General features: G+C 41.3%; 1 protein-coding gene across 1 annotated transcript in view; it reads right to left on the minus strand.

Annotated features, from left to right (window-relative positions):
* mycbp2 (MYC binding protein 2) overlaps positions 1 to 26,603 on the minus strand; it is a 331,873-nt gene that overhangs the window by 283,481 nt on the left and 21,789 nt on the right. Inside the window, 1 exon segment of the mRNA XM_020054739.3 lies at positions 7,366 to 7,581. Within this exon segment, the coding sequence (XP_019910298.2) occupies positions 7,366 to 7,581 (216 nt within the window).

The following is a 26,603-nucleotide window of genomic DNA, read 5'->3' on the forward strand; positions in this document are numbered from 1 at the left end:
CAGTCTCTGGGTGAGCTGTTAGAAAACTTCTCTGACAAAAATTTGAATATTCCCACCCTCCACCCCCTCCCAACAGAGCATACCTAATGTTTCCACCGTCTATAGGCTCCACCCACCAGGTACAGCAGTAACTTCTTCTCTGATATCCTCCATGTTGTTACTGATTCAGAAGCATCATGTCGAAGCACCAATTAAACTGTGCTGTTGTTGACTGTAAAGAGGAGCACAAAACACTCCATCGCGTCCCAGCCGCAGAGGACAGAAGAGCGGCATGGCTTGAATTCATTTTTGAAGGCAATGTCCCTGCTACAGAAAGAAATTGTCGGTTTGTGCCAACCACTTTGAGACAGGCTGTTTCTCCAACTTCGGTCAGTACAAGGCAGGATTAGCCAAGAAACTTTTGCTAAAAGAGTGCGCAATTCCAACTTTGCGTGGAATACCTGCAGACTAGGGACACGTAAGTAGTTCTATACAATTAGCTGTCTTTATTTTGCAATTGTACACGAACTAACCAAGAAGTGTTTTGGCAAACTAACATTTTAGCTAGCTAGTGTTTTGCCACATTGTATACGGTAATGCTAACCGCTAGCTTCTAGCTATTAGCATGGTGTCCACATACAAACCCGGAGACTCAGTCGGTCAAGCAATACACATCCCCCGCCGGATATAATTTCGGGGATTTGCACAAATAATGCATTTATTAATATTATATTTACAAACGGGAATATGTTAGCGTTGTCTAGGGCAAAACAATTGTATGGTTTAGACTGCTACAACACTAGTACACTCTCCCCGCTACCATGGTAACAGTTAGAGTGGGCGTGGGCAAAGGAGCAGCAGCTAATGAATATGCAAGGAGCAGCAGAAAACAGAAAACTTTGAAAGGGACTGAAACAGAGGGTAATAGAGGGAGGTAAGAATCTTTTCCTACAAGCTATTTCCAGCAAACAAATTCAGAAACATGTTTAATGGAACTTATAGACCTATTTTAATAAGAAGAGGGTGAAAAGCAGGATGTGACCTCTGCAACTCACTGCCTCCCTTCCCCCCAACCCACACCCCACTCACTCAAACTCACTCCTCTCTCCATCAAACTCAACCCCCAAACTTCAAATGTTGTAATACTTTTTTTAACCAGTTTTGTTAATAGGGTTTCATTTATTCAAGCATGATATATACTTTGTTTATCAAATGGTCAAAAATAACAGGAAAATGCACAGATATCATAAGGTTACTCGTTGCCTTTACTGTACACAGACCGATCATGTATACTGTCGTGCGTAGTCACACCCCAAAGGCCCATTCCGAGCCAGGAAAAATCCTGGGAAGATGTTTTTATACCTCTGGTCAATATCTTGTCAATACCCTTCGTCAGGACCTTATTTGTTCCTTCGTATTTAAAGGTTTTATTAAAGGGTAATAACATTTCTTCATAAATCAGCTGAATTGTGTACACAGCTCCCTCTGCTCGACCTATCAAAAGTGCAGCACTATCTGATTATTGCTCTCACGCCACTAATGTACTTGGATGGAACTTAGTAAAATAAAAATGTATATACTCCTCTTTCTATTCTGGTTAGAGACAATGTGCACTGTTCTGTGAAGGGAGTGATACACAGCGTTGTAGGAGATCTTCAGTTTCTTGGCAATTTCTCACATGGATTAGCCTTCATTTCTCAGAAGAATCGATTGATGACTTTCAGAGAAAAGATCTTTGTTTCTGGCCAATATAAGCCCGTAACCGAAACCAAAATTGTGGATGCTCCGGGTACACAACTATTCTAAAGCCCAGTTGTATTGCTTCTTTAATTAGCACAACAGTTTTTAGCTGTGTTAACAAAATTGCAATAGGATTTCCTACTGATCAATACGCCTGTTAAAATGATAAAGTTGCATGCAACCCCAAACTTTTAGAGCTGGTTTCACAGACATGGATTAAGCCTAAACTAGGACAAAAAAAAAATCTAGTTTAATAGAACACTCCACTGAGAATGTTTATTCACTCCTAGACTAGGCTTAAACTGTGTCTGGCGAAACTGGCCTTAAGTGTACATTCTCAGAAATAATAGTTACGCTCTGGTAATATATAGTAAAAATACTTGTTGGGACAAATATCTAAAGATTCTGTATAAGGATTAATCACATCTTTAACAAAATGAATGATATGAGCCAATGAAAATGTGTGTGGCCGTCGCCTCAATTCAAATGCTCATTAATGCAAGATGGTGAGGCCTACTACAACCAAACTTAAATTGGCCCAGGCTTATGGCAGGAAGGCCTCTACAAAGTTTCAAGCTGTTCGGCCTGATGGCGACGCAATAATCAGCAAATGCATGGAGCTCCATAGGAAAGTAATGGAAGCCAATGGAGAATGAATGCACGTCTGTGGAGAATGAATTTGGGGCAATGGAGAATTAATGGGAGTCAATAAGTAAATTACTCCACATTAACCCAAAGAGAGACGGGTGAGACAAACCGCCTGCTACAATATTTGTACAGTCACATGCCTAACCAGTTATTAAGTAGGAATACCATGTCAAACAAATTGTAATTAGTCTCTAAATAGTTTTCAGTTTGTGAGTATAGAATTCTGACAACGGAACAATGTAATATATGCTACATACATTGAAGTCATCAAAGAAGGGTATTAAAATGGTATGTTCCAAATCAATTGAATTGACAAATAACTAAAGGATAGACTACAACAGTCAGGTACAGTAGGCCTGACAATTTGATATTGATGGAATAAAAAATCCAGATGTTTAATTAATATTTAGAATGTACATTCTTACATTTTCATAGCATAGAAAACTATATTTTTGAACAAAATGTTGATTCCAAAATCATGTTTACAATCTGAATAAGGGATTTTCAGGCCAATGTTAGAAAACCATGGGACTTACGTCCATTTCCATAGGATGTCAGGGCATTAGAGAGCTCTGTGGAAAGATTATAGGTAATTTAATTAAACTCCTTTACGTCAAAATTTCAGTATGTTAAAATCAAGTTATAATAGTTTTGCAATGCTGTAATGTAGGCTAATTTCGCAACATTATTTTGTGTGACAAAAGCGTGTTTCAGTCGCTTATTTGTCTTATCAAATCAGCCAATATGGCGTTAAAATATATACAGATGAGCTACTGGACATACATTTTAAATAGCCATACTGTGTAATAGCCTACACCTAAACAGCAATATTTAAATACTGTATACCAACTGTAGGGCTGTCGCAATTATTAGCTAGCTACATAATTGCCTGATCTAAATTATTTGAGACAGATCGCAATTATGTTTATAGACAACAAACGTTTTCCACAATAGTTTGATTCCAAAGTTATACTATAGGCTCAGATAATTTACTGAACCTCATTTGCTGGCCTCAGTTGCACCACCACTAGTTTTAGTTTTTTAAACCAGCCCGGTTATGTCTGTTTCGCCTTCGACATTTTGGAGTCGTATGCTGGAGCTGGTGCCAGTGTGTGCTGCTTTTGATTCACGCGCCAAGCTTAAACGCATGACTCAGTAACGACTTATTGTGAGAGTGAGCGGAGGCTCGCTGTTTTCTTTGCAACAGATCATACAGGTCACACAAAACTAGGCTATTTAATATGGTATTAAACTATTGACATACTATTGGCATATTTCTCACTGGATATTTTGGCGGTTGATATTTTCATATAAATACCGTCCAAAAGCCTTTGCCAGCTAACGTAAACCCTGGTGTTTTCCTTAGCTGTAGGCCTAGTAATGAGGATTTGGTGCGCATAATGATGGGAATGTGATCAGGAACTGGGTTATGTGATCAGGAACAGGTGGGCATAACAGTGGAGACCGCCAATGAGGCACGGTGAATTAGACACTGAAAGAGGTGCCAGCAGCTGGAGGCTGGCTTGATCACGTGTAACACCGTGACAGTGTACTGTAAATCATCCTTTCCTTTATCAAATTTATTGTGCTTACCAAGCAACCTCGCTGTAGTCCTTTGTAAGGCTAATCAAGCCCATATCCTTTGATTGTAGCAAACTGGTTGACAGTCTCTCTTATTTTACCTTGTATATCATCAAAATGAAATGAAAATGAAAAATTATTCTAAATAATTCCATTAGAATTGAGTTAAGTGTTGTGTAATTTTCATTGAGTACATTTGTAGGGCCTAATAAACGGATGAAAATATTATTTTTGAGTGGGACACTGTTAGATAAAGTGGGACACTATATAATGATTAAAATGAACTATTAGACACATGAGAAAAACGTTTTAACGTATTAATTTAAATATAATTACATACAGATATCATATAATCAAAAATATAAGTATTAAAAGATTCATATTTGCAAGTAGCATAAAGGCAAAATGTTTTTAAATAAAAATTAACCTGATCAAATTAATTACTTCTACTCTTTTTGGCGAAATGCTCTGACATTAAATGTAAATTGACATGATTCGCATGGTAGACTATTTGTTAAAACGTTTCTAACATTGGCCTCAAAATCCCTTATTAAGATTGGAACAGGCGGTTCGAATGTTATCATTGGATTGAATGGGCGTTATCAGTGGTTATCAGCCTCATAGATATGGGTTAGAAGGGGGCTGCTAGCCTACTGGTAGGCTCAGAAGGCGGTTATCGGATGTGTGTGCACTTTAGTTCCTCTTTCCCTCCTAAAATAATGTAGATTTACAATTTATTTAATTAGCCTACACAATAAGCTGAATCTCATATTGGAAAAACGGTAACCCATGTGATAAGTAGTCTATATCATTTGTAATAGCCCAATTAGGTTTTCATTCATCTGAGACTATCGCACATTCATCCATTGACGACATGCATTCAGCGAGGGGTGCCTACACTAAGTGGTGTGGGCTGTTGGTGGATCAAGTCGGAAAACAGGGTTTAAAAAAAAACAACATGTAAATAGTCTTTAAATAGTCAGTTTAGAATTCCAACCACGGAACAATATAATATACGCCTATTTGGGAAAATTCATGGAAGGAGGAGTGTGATGCTTTTAAAACTGCGGTTTTATTTTTATTACAAACTCAAACACCAATTGGCATAGGCATTTGGCTGTTCTAGTGTTATTCAATCATTTCTTTCTCCTTAACAGCAAGCCCTACTCCACACTACTCTTTCGCAGTGCGCTCTACGCCACATCTTAATGTTGCTGACTGGTTAATTTGCTTTTTTAAGAATACTCATTTTAACTCACATTTAATAAATTGAAATGAGTAAGAGGCATGAACAGAACAATGTGTCGTATAGTTTGATTGACCAATTTGAGACATACAGCTTGACATTTGAATTGTAAGCCTTTATTTTCTTTAAATAGCAAAAGGTAGGGGAAGATGTGTTGTAAGAACGCATGAAGAAAGGCTGTGTAGACTGATTTTTATGCTCAATCAAAATAATAATTTTGACGGGTGCGATATCATTCGCATTTGTTCACAGTTTATTAGGTGTTGATTTTAGAATCTGTTCCCAGACTTAGTATAAATTAGTATAAAGGTTGGAGTCTGGCAAGCGAACGGCACCATTCGCTTGCCACGATTAGGGCTTGCTGTTAAACAGAGGAAGAGGATCGATTAAGAAAATGAACCCAGAGAACAGTGAGATCATAGCAACGTATCTGGTGTAGACTATAGTGTATGCTCAGTTCCCAAAGATTGTGAAGAGGTCATTCTGCTGACTAATGCGTTTCTCTAACATGCCAAACTTCAAAACTATGATCGTAACAAATAGTTCTGTTTGTATTTTATTATTTCTTAAGATAAATCAAACATTTAAATAGTCTTTATTTCTGTGTAGGCTATTGGTGTATTTCTTTATTAAAACATTTCGTACTTATATCAGTAATGAAGTTGCAACTAGAAACATTTTGCTTTTAAATTTGTTATAACCTGTTATGTTAGGAGAATAGTGTGTGTGCTATTGTTTGGAAAACAATTTCGAGAACTAATAGCATTTATCATATAATTTATACATTTTCCATTCATTATCAATCCCATCTATTTATTACATATTTCACAGGAATCAGACATTGCTTTTGCTATTTTATATTCAACATAATATTGTAAATAAGAAAACAAATGAAAAAGGGATGGATAAAAATGAAGGGACCGCTAACGTAATATTCCCTTGCACAACCTTTAGAGGCAATCACTGCAATCAAACGTTTTCTGTAGCTTTCAATGAAACTTCTGCTCCAGCTGTCTCAGGTTTGATGGGTGCTTTCTTCAGACTGCAAGTTTCAGCTCTTTCCATAGATGTTCAATAGGATTCAGATCAGGACTCATAGAAGGCCACTTCAGAATAGTCCAATGTTTTGTTCTTGGGTGCTTTTAGCTGTGTGTTTTGGGTCATTATCCTGTTGGAGGACCCATGACCGAGCTTTCTGACACTGGGCAGTACGTTTCGCGCCAGAATGCCTTGATAGTCTTGAGATTTCATTGTGCCCTGCACAGATTCAAGGCACCCTGTGCCAGGCGCAGCAAAGCAGCCCCAAATCATAACCGAGCCTCCTCCATGTTTCACTGTAGGTATGGTGTTCTTTTCTTTGAAAGCTTCATTTTTTCGTCTGGGAACATAGAGCTAATGTGACTTGGCAAAAAGCTCCAGTTTTGACTCATCTGTTCAAAGGACATTCTCCCAGAAGGATTGTGGCTTGTCAATATGCATTTTATCAAATTCCAGTCTGGCTTTTTTATGTTTTTCTTTCAAAAGTGGAGTCCTCCTGGGTCTTCACTTTCGCTCAAAAAGCGACAGATGGTGCGATCAGAAACTAACGTACCTTCACCTTGGAGTTCAGCTTGCATCTCTTTGGCAGTTATCCTTGGTTCTTTTTTTACCATTCGCACTATCCTTCTGTTCAATCTGGGGTCGATTTTCCTCTTGCGGCCGTGCCCAGGGAGGTTGGCTACAGGTCCGTGGACCTTTAACTTCTTGATAAAATTTGCAACGGTTGTCATAGGGACATCAAGCTGCTTGGAGATGGTCTTGTAGCCTTTACCATGCTTGTCTATTATTTTCTTTCTGATATCCTCAGACAACTCCTTTGCTTTCTCTGGTCCATGTTCAGTGTGATGCACACAATGAAACCAAACAGCACAGAGACTACTTCTCAATTTAAATAGGCTGAATGACTGATTTCAAGATTGGAGACGTGTGATACTAATTAAAGAAACTAATGAAGCATTATTTCAATGAGCTGTAGGGGTACCAACAAATTTGAGCAGGTCTGTATACCACTACAAAGCTCTGAATCAGGATCTTCATAAAATAAAATAAAATTGTGATAGGACCCCATTCAAGAATTCTGTCAAATATGTTCCCTTTAGTCTGCTTGGGAAGTGAAATAACAGGTTAGTTACCTTGGGAAGCTTGATGGCAGGTTCACGGTACTCCTCCTCCTCCTCGCTATCAGAGTCGCAGCTCTGCACAGAGCTCCGAGAAGCCAGCGCCAGAGACGCCTCTCGCTGCTGCCAGTCCAGCACGCAATGGCGCACATTGCAGTACACATTGAATGCTGAGGGGTTGCTGTGCAGCTTTATGTCAGGCACACAGAAGGCCCCATCAAGGCTCTCTGTCTGTGGAAAAGATAAAGAATGCATCCAAATTGAACACAACAAACATAACACAAGAATACAAAATATAATTTATTGATGCACTAAACCCCTCCAAGGGGCATAACATTAAAAACATTGTCAATGGCCCGATCTGGCTGGTTGTCAAAAATACTTCAGACCCTAATTCGTATTTGCACAGACATGTAGAGTCTTTAAATGTATTGGAATTGTGCACGGCCTATAAATATAGGAATGCTATACTGCCGTACAAAGGCAAAGTGTAGTAACCACACATTTGGTCAAAACTGAGTTAAGACTCAAAATGGCCTTTGTGACATCTGTTATGTCTTGCGACAAAGTCTCCTGGTTCAATTTTGTCACGTTTCAGAGAACCAAGTGTCAAAATTGCAGTTACTACAAAATTCAAGCCAATACCAAGGCAAACTGCAGTAAGTGATCTGTTACTGCGTTCTGGCTTTATTTTCCCGGCTTTGACACCGCAGATACTGCAGACTGCCTTAGTAGCCTTTTCCCGAGAGGGATTCGAATCCCATGGCAAAATTATGGTTGAACTCATATCCAGGGAAAGGTGAGGAAGATGGCAAAATAACAGAATCAGATAAGGATAGCTAAATAAGTTACTGGTTAGCCTGCTACTCGCAAATTAGACAGAGCCTACTACTGTAATGAGCAGGTCGTGCAAAGCATAAGGAACCAGGCGAGTAATAATTAACGAAAGCTATTTATTGAAATAAAAACGGAAATGAATGCACTGACACAAACAAAAGGGCTGAACGTTTCAGAAAAAAACTATAACCTTAAGCTAACCTAACATAAATTGGGCTACGCAAAGAAAGATAACGCTCACTGAAACACACGTTACAGGAATAACACAAGGCGAACACACTTTTTTTTCTTGCTAAGAAGGCATTACATGAATGCATTACAACTTATCTACCCACATCCTGGAGCCGCTTCACTGTTGACGTTTAAACTAGTGTTTTACGGGTAGTATTTCATGAAGCTGCCAGCTGAGGACCTGTGAGGAGTCTGTTTCTCAAACAAGACACTAATATATTTGTCCTGTTGCGCAGTTGTGCACCGTGGTCCCCCACTCCTCTTTCTATTGTGTTTTGAGACAGTTTGCGCTGTTCTGTGAACAGAGTACTACACATTGTTGTACGAAATCTTCAGTTTCTTGGCAATATCTCATATGGAACAGCTTCCTTTCTCAGACCAAGAATAGACTGACAAGTTTCACAAGAAAGTTCTTTGTTTCTCACCATTTTGAGCCTTCAACAATGATGAGACCGAATATAGAGAGGAGGTAAGTGACTTGGATACATGGGGCTATGACAACAACCACTCTTAACGTCTGCAAGACTAAGGAGACGATCGTGGACTTTAGGAAGTGCCAGAGGAGGGAACATGCCCCATACACATCAATGGAGCTGCAGTGTAGTCTCTCACCTGGTCCAGATAAGCAGACTTGGCGGTAAAAACTGCCCAATAGGCGCCTATACTTCCTAAGGAGACTCAACAAGTTTGGCATGTCTGCAATAAGTCTCACCAACTTTTACAGGTGCACCACTGAGAACATCCTCTCAGGCTGCATTACCGCCAGGTATGGCAGCTGCTCCACTGCTGACCACAAGGCCCTCCAGAGGGTGGTAAAGTCAGCAGAGTGCATCATCAGCGGCCATCTCTCTTTCGTGCAAGGCATCTACAATACATGATGCCTCAGGAAAACACTAAACATCATAAAAGACTACAGCCACCCAGGCTATGGTCTGCTCACACTGCTGCTTTCTGGTAGACATTACCGGAGCAAGAGGACTTCAAGACTCTAACGCTTTTTACCCGCTGACATAACCAGCAACCACTCACCTATTGATCACATGTACACGTTATACGCTCTAGTCACTTTTTAATGTATCTAGAGGTACAACACAAATTTATAATATTTAAGATTTCTATTCATACGGTCCATATTCCCATTTCTACTTGATGTGAAATTGCTTCTAGTCATTATTGTTATGCATATTTTGTATTTTAAGTTTTTCTTTTGCTTAATATATTGATTAATTACTATTTCATTGTTCAGAATGAAGCATGTTATTTGGTGCACTTGACAAAAAAGACTACAAATTGATCAGAGATACAATGTCAAAATCAAAAGTCAATTATCTTAGAAGTCAAAATGTGCTTTTCTTTCAAAAACAGGGACATTTTTGAGAGACCTATGGCCTATGTTGAACATAATAAATGAATCCCCATCCTTCGGGTGTGTACCGAACACACAAAGTGGCAGAAATAAAGCCTCTCCAAAACAAAGTAATCTCGATCCGGACAAATTAAACAACCACCGGCCAATATCAAACTTCCCAATGTCTATTTATTGAAAAACGCTGTTTCCAAGCAAATCAACGCCTTCTTGACCCCATGATAAAACTAAGACTACACTTGTGACGGTGGTAAATTACCTTCTAATGGCATGAGACAATGGTTCTGCATCTGTCCTACTGCTTTTGACTTTACTGCTGCCTCTGACACCATTGATTACTCCCTTCTTTTGGAGAGATTAGGAGGCCATGCTGGGCTACGCAGACAAGTTGTTGCCTATATATCATTAGACTAGCTGTCTATAGCTAGCAACCAGGAATTCTAAGCTAACATTATCAAGGCTAACAACAACATTGAACTCGGAGTAAGAGCTTTTTTTGGAACAGGTAATTCTACTTTTCATGTTATTTGAAACTTCATTCTCTACCAGGAATTGGTACAGAACCGCTTTCTGACCATTGAGTAACTGCAAAATGCGGTAATAGTTTTTTTTATTGAAAAAAGCCTATTTAGTGCAGCTTTAACAACAGTGGCAATGGGCATATTATAATTTATAACTACATAATAAATGTCATGTTTGACATGTCTTTTTCCACAGTACTGAAATCATACCGAACCGTGACTTCTGCATACTGTCACACCCCTTATGGATAGCCTGTACACATAAGTTTTAAATCCCCCCAGACCTCAGTCGTATCTTTCACTACAGACAGATGTCATGTCACACCCTGATGTGTATCACCTGTTGTTTTGTCCCCGCCCCTCACCAGGTGTTCCCGGTTCCCTATTAGCCCCGTGTATTTAAACCCTGTTCTCTGTTTGGCAGTTGCCAGATCGTCTTGTCCCGTACAGTCGTTTCTAGCGTTCTATGTGTTCATCAGCCAGTCTACCTGTCCTTCTATTCCCCGGTTACGACCCTTGCCTGTTTTCCGGATTACGAGCCTGCCTGCCCTCTCCTGTACCTTCGACCATCCGAACGCCCGAGAACGAACACTGCCTGTCCCCCACCACGAGCCTGCCTGCCCTATCCTGTACCTTCGACCATCTGACCGCCCGACAACAAACCCTGCCTGTCCCCTACCACGAGCCTGCCTGCCCACTCCTGTACCTTCGACCATCTGAACGCCCGATAACGAACCCTGCCTGTCCACCACTACGAGCCTGCCCACTGCCTGGTTGTTCAATAAATACTTTGGACCGCCCTCCTCTGCCTCTGTGTCCGCATTTGGGTCCCCACCCGTTCATCGTTGTGATATGTCACTCATCTAATTACAGTATTTTCTTACCACTGAAAGATCAGGTAGAATGTGTCAGTATTCGGTAGATTGCATCAAGCTGTTTTTGCACTAATCCAAAGCATGGGGGAGCTAGAACGCTGAAAATGCATTTATTTCTCTGAAAAAGTTTTCTGAAGATAGTTGCGGAATGTTTACAATATTCCTAACATAACATGGTTAACTCTAAAACAAGTGTTTCCAGTGTCTTTATCGATATATCTAGATGAGTCTTCATCGCTGTTATAATTACTATGTGTTTTTATAAAGAAACACTAATAGCCGACACAGAAATAAATATTATGTGTTTAAACACTAGAATTATCTTAAATATAATACAAACTATTTGCTAAGATAATGGTTTTGAAGTAGAGTATGGTAAAAGAACGCATCTTTTGGGAATTCGCTAATAGACTTTAAAAACGGCAGTGGGCTACTGTACAATTTCCTAATTGGTCGGACTAATTTTCAATTTCATTTCCTGTTTTTTTCATTCTACAAACCTGAATAAAGCTTAAAAATGTATGATGTATGTTGGTGGAGAAACAAAATAATTATCCTTATTAGGACTCACTTCTCTCTGTTGAAACAATAAAACCAAGCACAAACTGTAAAAACAAAAACATAATACTGTATTTTTGGCTTCATCATCAAATACATTTCTACAGTTAACCAAATACCGGATTTACACTAGTCTGGAACCGCCAGGCCTGTCAGTCTCAGGCCTGTAAATAATATCATGTGGAGTTGATTTAGGCTTTAGGGCAAATTTGCCAATACATTTCTTTGAATAAAGGTCTGATAGTCATAAATGCCTGCCTTTTGTTTTTGCTACTCTGTTTTCGCACAGAGTAAAATGAGTAAAATTGAGTTCCGAGACATCGCCCGGTATGGCGCAGCCGGGGCCCCACCCTGGAGCCAGGCCCGGGGTTGGGGCTTGTACACGAGCGCCTGGTGGCCGGGCCTTTCCCCATGGGGCCCGGCCGGGCTCAGCCCGAAGGAGCGACGTGGGGCCGCCTTCCCGTGGGCTCACCACCCACAGGAGGGACCATAAGGGGCCGGTGCGGAGAGGATCGGGCGGCAGTCGAAGGCGGGGGCCTAGACAACCCGATCCCTGGACACGGAAACTAGCTCTAGGGATGTGGAACGTCACCTCGCTGGCGGGGAAGGAGCCTGAGATTGTGCGTGAGGTTGAGAGGTTCCGACTAGAGGTAGTCGGGATCACCTCTACGCACGGCTTGGGCTCTGAAACCACACTCCCTGAGAGAGGATGGACTCTTCATCACGAGGCGGCGGGCTGGTGTGGGTTTGCTTATAGCTCCCCAGCTCTGCCGCCATGTGTTGGAGTTTACCCCGGTGAACGAGAGGGTCGTTTCCCTGAGCCTACGGGTCGGGGATGGGTCACTCACTGTTGTTTGTGCCTACGGACCGAACGGCAGTGCAGAGTACCCGACCTTCTTGGAGTCTCTGGGAGGGGTGCTGGAAAGTGCTCCGACTGGGGACTCCATCGTTCTACTGGGGGACTTCTACGCTCACGTGGGCAACGACAGTGACACCTGGAGGGGCGTGATTGGGAGGAACGACCCCCCTGATCTGAACCCGAGTGGTGTTCAGTTATTGGACTTCTGTGCTAGTCACAGTTTGTCCATAACGAACACCATATTCAAGCATAAGGGTGTCCATCAGTGCACGTGGCACCAGGACAACCTAGGCCGCAGGTCGATGATCGACTTTGTTGTCGTTTCATCTGACCTGCGGCCGCATGTCTTGGACACTCGGGTGAAGAGAGGGGCAGAGCTGTCAACTGATCCCCACCTGGTGGTGGGTTGGATCCGATGGCGGGGGAGGAAGCTGGACAGACTCGGCAGGCCCAAGCGTACTGTAAGGGTCTGCTGGGAACGTCTGGCCGAGTCTCCTGTCAGAGAGATCTTTAACTCCCACCTCCGGCAGAGCTTCGACTGGATCCCAAGGGAGGCTGGAGATATTGAGTCCGAGTGGACCATGTTCTTCACCGCCATTGTCGAAGAGGCCGCTCGGAGCTGTGGCCGTAAGGTCTCCGGTGCCTGTCGAAGCGGCAATCCCCGAACCCGGTGGTGGACACCGGAAGTAAGGGATGCCGTCAAGCTGAAGAAGGAGTCCAATCAGGCCTGGTTGGCTTGTTGGACTCCTGAGGCAGCTGACGGGTACCGACAGGCAAAGCGGACTGCAGCCCAGGTGGTTGTGGAGGCAAAAACTCGGGCCTGTGAGGAGTTCGGTGAGGCCATGGAGAAGGACTATCGGCTGGCCTCGAAGAGATTCTGGGAAACCATCCGGCGCCTCAGGAGAGGGAAACAGTGCCCTACCAACGCTGTTTACAGTAGAGGTGGGCAGCTGTTGACCTCAACTGGGGCTGTCGTCGGGCGGTGGAAAGAGTACTTCGAGTATCTCCTAAATCCTGCCGTCACGTCTTCCATTGATGAAGCAGAGGATGAGGGCTCAGAGGTGGACTCTTCCATCACCCGGGCTGAAGTCACAGAGGTGGTCAAGAAACACCTCGGTGGCAATGCACCAGGGGTGGATGAGATCCGCCCTGAGTACCTCAAGTCACTGGATGTTGTGGGGCTGTCTTGGTTGACACACCTGTGCAGCATCACATGGTGGTCGGGGACAGTGCCTCTGGGATGGCAGACCGGGGTGGTGGTCCCTCTTTTTAAGAAGGGGGACCGGAGGGTGTGTTACAACTATAGGGGGATCACACTTCTCAGCCTCCCCGGGAAAGTCTATGCCAGGGTTCTGGAGAGGAGAATACGGCCGATAGTAGAACCTCGGATTCAGGAGGAACAGTGTGGTTTTCGTCCAGGCCGTGGAACACGGGACCAGCTCTATACCCTCTACGGGGTGTTGGAGGGTTAATGGGAGTTTGCCCAACCAATCCACATGTGTTTTGTGGATTTGGAGAAGGCATTCAACTGTGTCCCTCGCAGCATCCTGTGGAGAGTGCTTCGGGAATATGGGGTCCTGGGTCCTTTGCTAAGGGCTGTCAGGTCCCTGTACGACCGAAGCAGGAGCTTGGTCCGCATTGCCGGCAGTAAGTCAGACTTGTTCCCAATGCATGTTGGACTCCGCCAGGGCTGCCCTTTGTCGCCGGTTCTGTTCGTAATTTTTATGGACAGAATTTGTAGGCGCAGCCAGGGGCCAAAGGGTGTCAGGTTTGGGGACCACACGATTTCGTCTCTGCTCTTTGCGGATGATGTTGTCGTGTTGGCCCCTTCAAACCAGGACCTTCAGTATGCACTAGGACGGTTTGCAGCCGAGTGTGAAGCGGTGGGGTTGAAAATCAGTAGCTCCAAATTCGAGGCCATGGTCCTCAGTCGGAAAAGGGTGGCTTGCCCACTTCAGGTTGGTGGAGAGTGCTTGCCTCAAGTGGAGGAGTTTAAGTATATAGGGGTCTTGTTCACGAGTGAGGGAAGGATGTAACGGGAGATTGACAGACGGATCGGTGCAGCTTCTGCAGTAATGCAGTCGATGTATCGGTCTGTCGTGGTGAAGAAAGAGCTGAGCCGCAAGGCGAAGCTCTCGATTTACCGGTCAATCTACGTTCCTACTCTCACGTATGGGCATGAGCTTTCTCCGCAGGGTGGCCGGGTGATCCCTTAGAGATAGGGTGAGAAGCTCGGTCACCCGGGAGGAGCTCAGAGTAGAGCCGCTGCTCCTCCACATCGAGAGGGGTCAGCGGAGGTGGCTTGGGCATCTGTTTCGGATGTCTCCGGAACGCCTTCCCGGGAAGGTGTTCCGGTCCCGTCCCACCGGGAGGAGACCCCGGGGAAGACCTAGGACACGCTGGAGGGACTATGTCTCCCGGCTGGCCTGGGAACACCTCGGTGTTCCCCCGGAAGAGCTGGAGGAAGTGTCTGGGGAGAGGGAAGTCTGGGTATCCCTGCTTAAACTGCTGCCCCCGCGACCCGGACTCCGGATAAGCGGAAGATGATGGATGTTTTCGCACAACACCCCAATGACTAAACAACATAAGACCATATGGAGTACAGGCTGTAAATAAAGTAGAGACTATCAACAACAACAAATAACTAAATTGCATGAAGTCTTCAGATACACACACCTATCGGCTGCCAAGAAAATTAAGTGCTCAGCATTATTAGGGAACATTTTATAAAATGGTAAATGTTCTTGATTGGAACTAAGTTAAACAAAAAACGTCTCATTACCATGCAGCCAAAAATAAAAAAATACATATATTTCAATGCACTAAATGCATTTAATAAACTAACACAATGCTAAACACTAAAAAAAGAATAATAACGTAATTATATAAACAGTTATTTCCAAGTTGTTTTATTCATAGAAGGACAATGCACCTGATTGTGGTTCACAGCGAACACATTTATAATTTTCTGGGTATCGGAGTTGATGGCCAGCAAGGAAGTTGCGGTTCCGTGCGTCTCCCATACTGCTCCTTAGGAACGTTTTCAAGCGCTTGGTGCAATCAGTTGTAGAGTTCACCGATTCATCATTTTATTCAGCATTGTGGGAAACCAGACTTGGGTTAACCTGAGATAATTTAGTTACTGTGCCAAATATGAACAGGAGGGTGCAAAGATTTAGAAGAGCAAACTTACATCTTCCATAAAAAAAAGTATTGGAAAATATGGAATATATATTTTTTATTATTTGCGACATGTTGCTGTCATATTCCTCATCATTACCCCTCTTCATCCAGTCAACCACATTTTTTTATAGAAATGTATGGAGATTTTAAAATTGTCATGCATGGACATTCTTTTAGACAAGTTGCAATTCGTGAAATTGGACTTGCGCGACAGACCAGACGTCATGTAATATTAAAGTGATCAGTCTTATTTGTTAACCGGAAGGCAAGAAAGTTAGCTACAACTTTCTAATAGACACTTCAGAGAAGACAACCATCTGTCATTTGTAATACAAATAAAAAGCAATTATAATGTAATTTTACAAAATATTAAGGTGGCCAATAATTGGAGATGTTGGGCGATAATAGGGGGCTGTATTTTTAAGCTATGTCACTAACCAAGTGCCTGAAAAAATTTGTATTTCACCTGAAATTTCAAAAATGATCATTAATGATGAACATTGATGACTTGATCAAATGTGTAGGTTACTCGGTACAAGATGTTTTTCTAAATTGCAGTTGGATATGTCGATAATAGGGGGTTCTATGAGTTTAGTTAGCCATGATGTGTTTCAGAAATCAAATTGCTTCACTCTGGCATTAAAATATACAAATCTGACTACTGTATTTACCATTGTTTTCTATTATGGTAAAATCACATCTTAAACACACCTCAACTTAGACCAAAAATGCTGGCCAGATAGTCCCCAGGCAAGCCAGAAATCACACTTAATGTGCAATAACCGCAGACAAAGGATAATTAACTTACCAATGAGAATGAAGTGTAATGTTGATGACGTAGTTGATCAATATTGATCACATGCAGCGGGACAAAATCTGTTTACATCTAAACTTACTATTGCAATTATTCATGAAATTCCTTTTTTATTAAGAGAGAAACACAATATCAAAATCTGTCTGAACCATTAAGTAGATCCAGCTTCCTGTGTAATTCATCCGAGGTATCCTTGACCAGAGGTGTGGCTAGGATCACAATACATTCAGGACTTATTTGCTGTTCAGAGTGACTGCACAGCTACTATTGCCCCAACCCGCACATGTTGTCACTTTATTGGGTTGTGGCTTTTACTTTCGTTATAGAGCCATCTCGGAGTTGGAATATTTTAAGGATACTCACTTTCACTGTTAATAAATTGGGGCGAGTGAGAGGCACGTTCAGAACAAAGTATTGTATAGTTTGATTGACTGATGAGACATCTATTGTCTTAAAATAGCAAAAGATAGGGGAAGAAGTGTTCTAAGAGAGCTTGTAGACCTGCGGACTAACACAATCATGCTGTTCACTTGACAGACTACAACATTTATACTATTAACCTAAATCCTTATTTTTAAAGTAGGCAAACTGATTCTAAAATCAACTCCTTTATTGGTACATTCTGAAAACATTTTTAACATGTGCCTACAATTTTATTTAAAGGAACCATATGTAAGAAATCTATTTCAATAAATCATAAAATGGCCTGGTGTGTCACTAGACATTAAGAAATCATGTTCATTTCAAATACTTATATCACTGACAACAGTAGTCTGGCCAGGATATTGTAATTTAAAAGTGAGAGTTGCAGCCCTCAACTGATGTTCATGTTGTCATGTTGTGTTTTGGCCTGATGCGCCACCCTCCACCTATCTACCAATCACAAAGTCAGTAGTGTTTCGGGATCCGGGTTGCCAGCTCTTCTCTAACCTATCCTAACTCTAGTCGGATAAATAATGTCTAACGTTACGAAATCTAAAAGACCTCGTTATAATTCCGAAATACGTCGTGACAAAGTCCGAAATAAAACAAGAATTTGTATAGGAGATGCCTTTGAAAGATGGAGACTGCTGAAAACGGAGAAGAATTTGAAGACAGACGTCAACGTTGCTAATTTTCTCCTGGACAGGTAAGATTCATCTATGTTTGACTAACTTGTACTTGATGTCAATGGACATTTCATATATTCATGACAGTCGAACAAAGTTATGCATGTTGGTGCAAAGTAACGTTACGTTAGCTCAGATGGACGTATGCTAACATTAGCGTTTCTCAGTTCTTATGCTGAGACGCTGAGGAAAACAACATTAGCACGCCCATTATGGCAAATTGAAACGTAATTGAGACAGAAGCCTAACTTTACCTTGGAAAACGTTATTCCTCATTCGTTCTTCGCGTATATTGTGGACTAAGTTACACATGTTGCAAGTTGAACTGTTATGACCACTGCTAATGTTATTTAGTTACTCTAAATCTTTTCTGATGGGACTGAAAACAACCTTGTGATAGCCATTGGTGATATTTCATTTGTCCCGCGTTATACTTGCTATGGCAAATGTTTTCATTATTTGTTATGACTACCTACTTATGACAAAAACTTTTGTACTTGTCTGAATCAGGCTGAAACAAGTGAGAGCAGCACAAGTGCTAACTCAAAATAAACAAACATTCTCTACCTTTTGGGCTATGCACTATGTTAGTGTTGGTTTGGAAGCACTAGGTGCAATTCCAAGGTAAAATAACTTTTTCTAATGTCCATAACACTAATGAAAAGCACAGTGTAGCCTATGATGTTAAGAAAATTTGGCCCACTTGGAACGTTCTTTGTAGCCTACTTGTTTTTCATGCAAGTGCTACAGCCAAAAATAGTAGAATGTCATGTAATCTTTCACATCACATATTTTGGCGTTATGGACGTGTGCTGCAGGGTAAGTAAAAAAATACAGCTGGCCGCTTTCACTTATAGCGTCAGCTAAATGAATAGCTGTATCTTTGATATCGGTTACACATAGTAACATAGGCTTGTGCTTGTACTTAGGTTAACAATGTACTGTCACATACGAGCATACATCTTTACGATTATATTTGACTAATGACAATTAGTAAATTTTTGCAATACATAATTAGTTCGCAAAATCTCTCTGTTAATTAAGCATAAACATAATTAACAGGAAAAAAAACTGACTGTGTACAACTCGTCGTCACTTGCCATTGGAAGCTCGTAGAAGCAGCCTACGTTTCTTTCTGAATCCTGCAGATTGTCTGGCAACCTCAAGTCAGGGGGGAGGGGGAGGGGATACACCGCTCTACAGTATTTTTAGTGATTGCAGTACCAGTTTTGGCCACAATCCTACATACGGTTCCTTTAAACATTCTAATATGTGTATTATGCTTATTAATAATTTATGGCCATATATTTCATACACATTTACATTTAGGACGTTTTCAAATATATTTGAATATGCCTTAAATACATGTAAATATATTTACATAAATGACAAAATTATATTTGGTAATATGAATGTAGCATTTACATCTAACTGATATGTTTCCATATTTGTAATTGTTATCCTGGAAAGTGTTTACTATGTTATCTAGTCATTTCTTTCAAGATATTTTACAGGGAGGAATGTCATTCATGATAATGTGTTAAAATGTAAGCATATTGTTTTCATAATGAGTTTTTTTTTATGTAAACTTGGGGTACAAAGTGGTTCATTATATTGAAACTGAAAAGGTGCTGTATGCTGCTTGACAGTGACTAAACACATATTCAATGTTAAAATATGTGACATTGTGAGAAGCGCAAATTATATATTTCATGAACATATTCTGGGCAGATGTAAATATACAGTTGGGAGAACAAGTATTTGAAATACTTCCAATATAGCAGGTTTTCCTACTTACAAAGCATGTAGAGGTCTGTAATTTGTATCATAGGTACACTTCAACTGTGAGAGATGGAATCTAAAACTAAAATCCAGGAAATCACATTGTATGATATTTTAATAATTAATTTGCATTTTATTGCATGACATAAGTATTTGAACACCTACCAACCATTAAGAATCCCAGCTCTCGCAGACCGTATTACATGTATTAACTGCACCTGTTTGAACTAGTTACCTGTATAAAAGACACCTGTCCACACACTCAATCAAACAGACTCCAACCTCTCCCAAATGGCCAAGACCAGAGAGCTGTGTAAGGACATCAGGGATAAAACTGTAGATCTGCACAAGGTTGGGATGGGCTACAGGACAATAGGCAAGCAGCTTGGTGAGAAGGCAACAACTGTTGGCGCACTAATTAGAAAATGGAAGAAGTTCAAGATGACGGTCAATCTCCCTCGGTCTGGGGATCCATGCAAGATCTCACCTTGTGGGGCATCAATGATCATGAGGAAGGTGAGGGATCAGCCCAGAACTACACGGCAGGACCTGGTCAATGACCTGAAGAGAGCTGGGACCACAGTCTCATAGAAAACCATTAGTAACACTACGCCGTCATGGATTAAAATCCTGCAGCGCATGCAAGGTCCCCCTGCTCAAGCAAGCGCATGTCCAAACCCGTCTGAAGTTTGCCAATGACCATCTGGATGATCCAGAGGAGGAATGAGTGAAGGTCATGTGGTCTGATGAGACATGAAAAATGTAGCTTTTTGGTCTAAACTCCACTCGCCGTGTTTGGAGGAAGAGTAGAACCCCAAGAACACCACCCCAACCGTGAAGCATGGAGGTGGAAACATCATTCTTTGGGGATGCTTTTCTGCAAAGGGGACAGGACGACTGCACCGTATTGAGGGGAGGATGGATGGGGCCATGTATCGCAATATTTTGGACAACAACCTCCTTCCCTCAGTAAGAGTATTGAAGATGGGTCGTGGCTGGGTCTTCCAGCATGGCAACGACCCGAAACACACAGCCAGGGCAACTAAGGAGTGGCTCTGTAAGAAGCATCTCAAGATCCTGGAGTGGCATAGCCAGTCTCCAGACCTGAACCCAATAGAAAATCTTTGGAGGGAGCTGAAAGTCCGTATTGCCCAGCAACAACCCCGAAACCTGAAGGATCTGGAGAAGGTCTGTATGGAGGAGTGGGCCAAAATCCCTGCTGCAATGTGTGCAAACCTGGTCAAGAACTACAGGAAATGTATGATCTCTGTAATTGCAAACAAAGGTTTCTGTACCAAATATTAAGTTCTGCTTTTCTGAAGTATCAAATATTGTGATTGGTTGTAAAAAATGTAATAAGCCAAAATCACAACTTTCTGCGGGTTTAGAAATCGAACATGTTCAAATTGCCATTTCAATAGGATTTCAATTAAGCGCAGCCCTACTCTTCAGCTGCACTTCTTATATTGCTCTTAGAATAAAGATTTAAAAAAAACATTGTATATCCATAGCCGGCAGAATCGGATGGCAACGACATGCCCTGTAATCTGTGCACTCACTCTCTCTCTCTCTGCGGGCTCACACAAATTCCAAATCTGATGTTTGAATGACACACAGAGGACCCAAACATTTGCGCTTTAATGCATGATGGGAATTACAGATGAATTGATCAGGGGTTATTTTTTATTATTAATTGTAAAATAAATAATAATTTGAGATCTCAAGACTATTCATGATAATCCAGGAGCCTCGGACGTCCAGGCCTAACAACACCAATGTGCTTAACTGTTTCATAACTCTTTAATATTAGGTTGGCTTTATCAAAATTATTTAACATGTATGGGCCAAGGAATCACAAATGATAATGGATTTTCATTTTATAGAGCCTTTATAAAACAAACAAAAATAGCATGTGTTCTTTGAAACAGTAATTTTTATTATATTCTTAAATTTTATAAGACTAAAATCCAACGAAAGCCTTCATATGAATTATCTAAAAGCACTGGCATGTTAACTGATAAGGCATGTGACTGTAGAAGTTGTGTAACAGGCGCTTTTCTAACCCGCCCATTCTTCGGTTAATGTGGAGTAATTATTAATCCACAAACTTTTCGTTTGGTTCTACTGTGGCGTACTGTACTTTATCAAAGAAATGTGGTAGGAACAAACATTGTATTAGGCAACTTTACAAAAAATCTGACATCTAAATTATGATACAGTAGGTTGCTTGACAGTCGCAAGTTTATAGACTCAAACACAGCAATATAGCAATCCATGAACAGGATAATTAAAAATATTCTGCGAATTTGAATGTTTTATTATTGCCATTTAAAAACAGACACAGGCTTGATATAAAAGCAGTGAACATTTCAATAATAGCAGTTTCAGGCGGGTGTCACTCTCACAGATGCCCCCTGGTGGCCATTCTTACTCTATTTTATTTTATTGTCCATGCCGCATGGCACCATAACGTTCATCAGTATACCGCAGTATAACGAGGTATTCACCGTTGCGGATCGCCCCCTTGGAGCTGGAATTAGATGAGCAACATCTATATGCTGCCTCTTTGGGATGTCATTCGGAAACATAATATCAATATTCATTGCTATGCATAAGAGTTCTACATTTTGATGAAACATGGAGAGAAGCCCTAAAATTTGCTATCCTGGAAGCTTATGTATCCAACATAAGGAAGTGAATGACAGATTTGTTTGTGCTTTTTAAGCATTGAAAATGTAATGCTTGTTTTGAGGAAGAAACACATTCATTGTCTGATCTCACAGTGGACATGTTTTTTTGGGATGGGACTGTACAATCGTCAGAGCGCTCAGCATTACCGTTGACCCAGATTTCTCTTCAAATAAACAAAATATATTTAAACAGCAGTTTTTTTCCACCCATCTTCGGAACATTGAAAATAAAACAAAACGAGGCAAGCCAAGTTGAGCAGGGCCATGAGTAAAAGTGATTGAAGTGAATAAGGTAGGGTGTTTGAAGAGCAGCTATTTAAGAGCCTGGATTATATTTTATAGATTCTAGACACAGCCGACGTGAATTAATTACTACAACTTGTATTCTTAAATAAACCGGAGTTGTCAGTTTATAAAATTTTATGACGATTTTGAAATTCAGACGTTGTCATTTTCAAATACTGCTGATTATAATACTACCCAACCCAAAATAGGCATAGGCCTAACATTATTATTTTTTATTTCAGCAGGGAAGTCAGTTCAGACCGAAGTCTCATTTAGAACTGAGCCAAGCATGGAACACAAGTAAACAGATATAGATAAAAAGTTCCACCAAAATATACAGAACACACAAAAAAAACATAAAAAATTATAAAAACAAGAGAAACAGCTACAGCTGTTGTCACAAAGGGAATTGATTAACTATTAGAACTCCCCTAAAGGTACCAGCTGATCTAATTTTAAAGAACACTGCATTTTGTTCCACATATAAGGTGCAGCAAAATTAAAAGCAGTTTTTCCAATCTTTGTAAAATAGAGTCTTGAGACCTGGTTTTATAATGAGTGATAAAGATGTTAATTAAGGATGTAAAGTTAGTTGGTAATTTACCCAATAATGCTTTAAAACAAACAATGAGAGCCTCAACAATGTATGAACCCAATAAATGCCAATTCCTTCATCGGCACATGTTTTTAACAACTTCTAAAGCAAAATTATTTTCCCATTGTTCCCAGTGTAACGACACTATCTGATGATAGAAAATTGCTTCAAAGATGAAGTAAATTAATCCATTCTATTCAAAAACCAAATACCATAATATTTACTATCCAAATAGTGTGTTGTAATTCAAATAGTATTCGGTTAACCAAAATACATGTTTTTAAAAACTACCGATACCACATGAGCGCTACTACATAACGCGCAAAGGACAGGGTGTTGTTCTCATGTAACATCGGCTCCATGACCGTTCATGGGACAAAAAAGCGACTGCATGTATGGAGGAAGCAGTGTGGTTGACACTCAAAACTACAGAACTAGAAGACAATATTAATCAACACAGAACATTGAGATTATTGGATGGAAGAGAATCTTGTTAGCTAAGCTAGCCAGCTATATGCTATTTGCTTAACTCACGTTTTCTGCACTCTCAATTGCCTTTCGATTCCACAACTGAACTTTACGTAGCGTTGTGTGTCCAAATATGTTTCATGGAAGTAACATATTTACTGAATTAATTACATCTTCCCTTAAATCAGTTGAGTTAGCAACTTGCTAACAGCAGGCTAAGAATAATATATTGCGTCATTCTGACTGAATGGGCCCAACCACACCATCGCTTTGATTGAGGAACGTGAACAACAAACGTGTGAAGGAGCGCATGTTAAAAAAAAACTTACAATTTCATACTTCTTTTAAATGTCAGGGAATATCGTCATAAGTAAAAATTATAGATTGGAATTAAAGTAATTAGAAAAATAACATTAAAGTCTATTTATTTCAACCAAAAAAATACATATACTTAAGGGTTAATTTAATACACAAACAAGTATTCAAAGACAAACATTTTGGTTATTCGAATATTCGACTATCCGTACCCACCCCTAATATACACTGCTCCAAATAAATTAAGGGAACACTTCAATCACACATTGGGTCCCGATGAACATAATACATTACAGATCAAAATCTTGATCAAATATTGAGTAATACGTTGAGAATGAAATTATGTAACAATGGTCAACGGAAACCAAAATCAACAACCAATTGAGGGCTGGATTCAAACTCACACCAAAAATCCAAGTAAACAATTGAAATCACAGGCTGTTCCAACTTGGGTGAATTTCGTCACAGCTACACAAAATTTGACTCAGTATTGTGTATGGCCTGCACATGCCTGTATGCACTACAGACAATGTCTGGGCATGCTCCTGATGAGACGGCAAATGGTGTCCTGGGGTATCTCCTCCCAGACCTGGATCGGGCAGCAGTGAGCTCCTGGATAGTCTGTGGCGCTACTTTGGTGCGTCGGATGCACTGATACATAACGTCCCAGAGGTTCTCAATAGGATGCAGGTCGGGGGAACATGAGGGCCAATCAATGACATTAATGCCTTCGTCATTCAGGAACTGCCTACACAGTGGCCATATTGGGCCGGCAATTGTCCTGCACCAGGAGGAACCCAGGGCCCACGGCACCAGGTCAGACAATGGGACTGAGGATTTAATTCTGGTACCTAACAGAAGTCTGGGTACCATTGGCTAGCTGGTGGAGATCTGTGCGACCCTCCAAGGATATGCCTCCCCATGCCATCACAGACCCACCGCCAAACAGGGCATGCTGGATGATGTTGCAGGCAGCATAACTCTCACGACAGCATCTCCAGACTCTTTCAAGTCGTTCAAATGGGTTCAATGGGGCGCCATTGGTAGACCTGCAAATTCTGGTGTTCTCTGGCGAATGCCAATCGAGCTGCACAGTGCTAAGCTGTGAGCACAGGTCCCACTAGAGGACGTCAGATCCTCATGCCACGCTCAGAGACTGTTTCTGACAGATCAGTCAGAAACATGCACACCAGTAGCCCGCTGAAGGTCCTTTTGTAGGGCTCTGGCAGTGCTCCTCATCACACAAAGCAGCAGATACCGGCCCTGCTGCTGGGTTAAAGCACCACTACGCCCCTGTCCAGCTCTCCTCCTGTAAGGGCCAGTCTCCTGGTATTTTCTTCCATACTCTTAAGACTGTTCTGCAAGACACAGCAAACCTTCTTGCGACGGCACAAATAGATATGCCATCCTGGAGGAGCCGGATTACCTGTGCAACCTGCAGGTACTTCCTCATGCTACCAGTAGTGACAAGAACACAACGGAAAACTAAAGAAGAATCAGCCAGGAAGGATAATGAAGAGAGCAATTGTCTGTGGCCACCACCTGCAAAACCATTCCCTTTTTGGGGGTTGTCTTGCTGTTGCCTCTCCAGTGCAGCAGTTGTCACTCATCTGCACCACAACACGTGACATTTTGTTCTCAACGTTCTAATCCTGATTTAATGCGTCTTGGCATGCCTTCCACCAGTCAGTCACATTGCTGTGGGGTGATTTTTTTCCACTCCTGGCACAAAGCCTCAAGTAGCTCGGCTTTGTTTGATGGCTTGTGAACATCCTTCTTCCTCGCGATCAAATTCCAGAGGTTTTAAATGGGTTTCAGGTCTGGAGATTGGGCTGGCCATGACAGGGTCTTGGTCTGGATGTCCTCCTTGATTGACCTGGCTATGTGGCATGGAGCATTGCCCTACTGAAAAAAACAAATCTCAGAGTTGGGGAACATTGTCAGAGCAGAAGGAAGCAGGTGTTCATCCAGAATAACCATGGACTTCACTTGATTCATGCATCCTTCAAAAACAAAACTTCAACCCAGCTGCTGTTTGCCATTCTTTTTGTAGGTCACTTGATGTCATCCTACGGTTGTTGAGTGACATTCGAATGAGTTGATGGTCATCTCGGTCAGTGGACTGTCGTTTTCACCCTCTGCAAGTCTGTAGCTTTGTTGTCCCCAATGTCTGTTGCTTGACCTTGTTCTTATGAACCGCCGTCTTTGAAATTTTCAGGATGGAAGCAACCTGACGCTCACTGTATCCCTGTGCCAGTAAAGCCAGAATTTAACCATTCTTTTCCTCACTCAAAGCTTGTCTTTTCAGTTCTTTTGTCATACTGAATAGTTATTTTTTTTATTCAAATTGCTTTTGAGGTCCTACTTGCACTGTTTTTGCCATCCAGCTGGTCCTATTGCAAGAGGATAGTGATGACCACAGCAGTGGTTTTTATACTTTTCTTTGTCAAATTAGATTTGGTTCAGGAAATCAACTAATCAGTACCTCATTAAGTAAAACGAGGTGTGCCTGGGTTGAAATTTAACAGACACTGGAATGGGCTGGCTGCAATACATGTAGAGATGCTGATTTAAGAAAAATTAGGAGTGGTCTACATTTTTTCCAGAGTTGTATATTTTGATAATCGACACCCAACGTGCAATTTAATTGTTTTCTAGTACACTGCTCTAATTCTTTAGAGCAGTGTACTAGAAAACATTTCAACAGAATTTACAGGGCAATATTTAAAGTATTTTTTATACCAATGTACACTCACCTAAAGGAT

The sequence above is a fragment of the Esox lucius genome, chromosome 16 (assembly GCF_011004845.1).
Source record: "Esox lucius isolate fEsoLuc1 chromosome 16, fEsoLuc1.pri, whole genome shotgun sequence".
NCBI classification, from domain to species: Eukaryota; Metazoa; Chordata; class Actinopteri; order Esociformes; family Esocidae; genus Esox; species Esox lucius.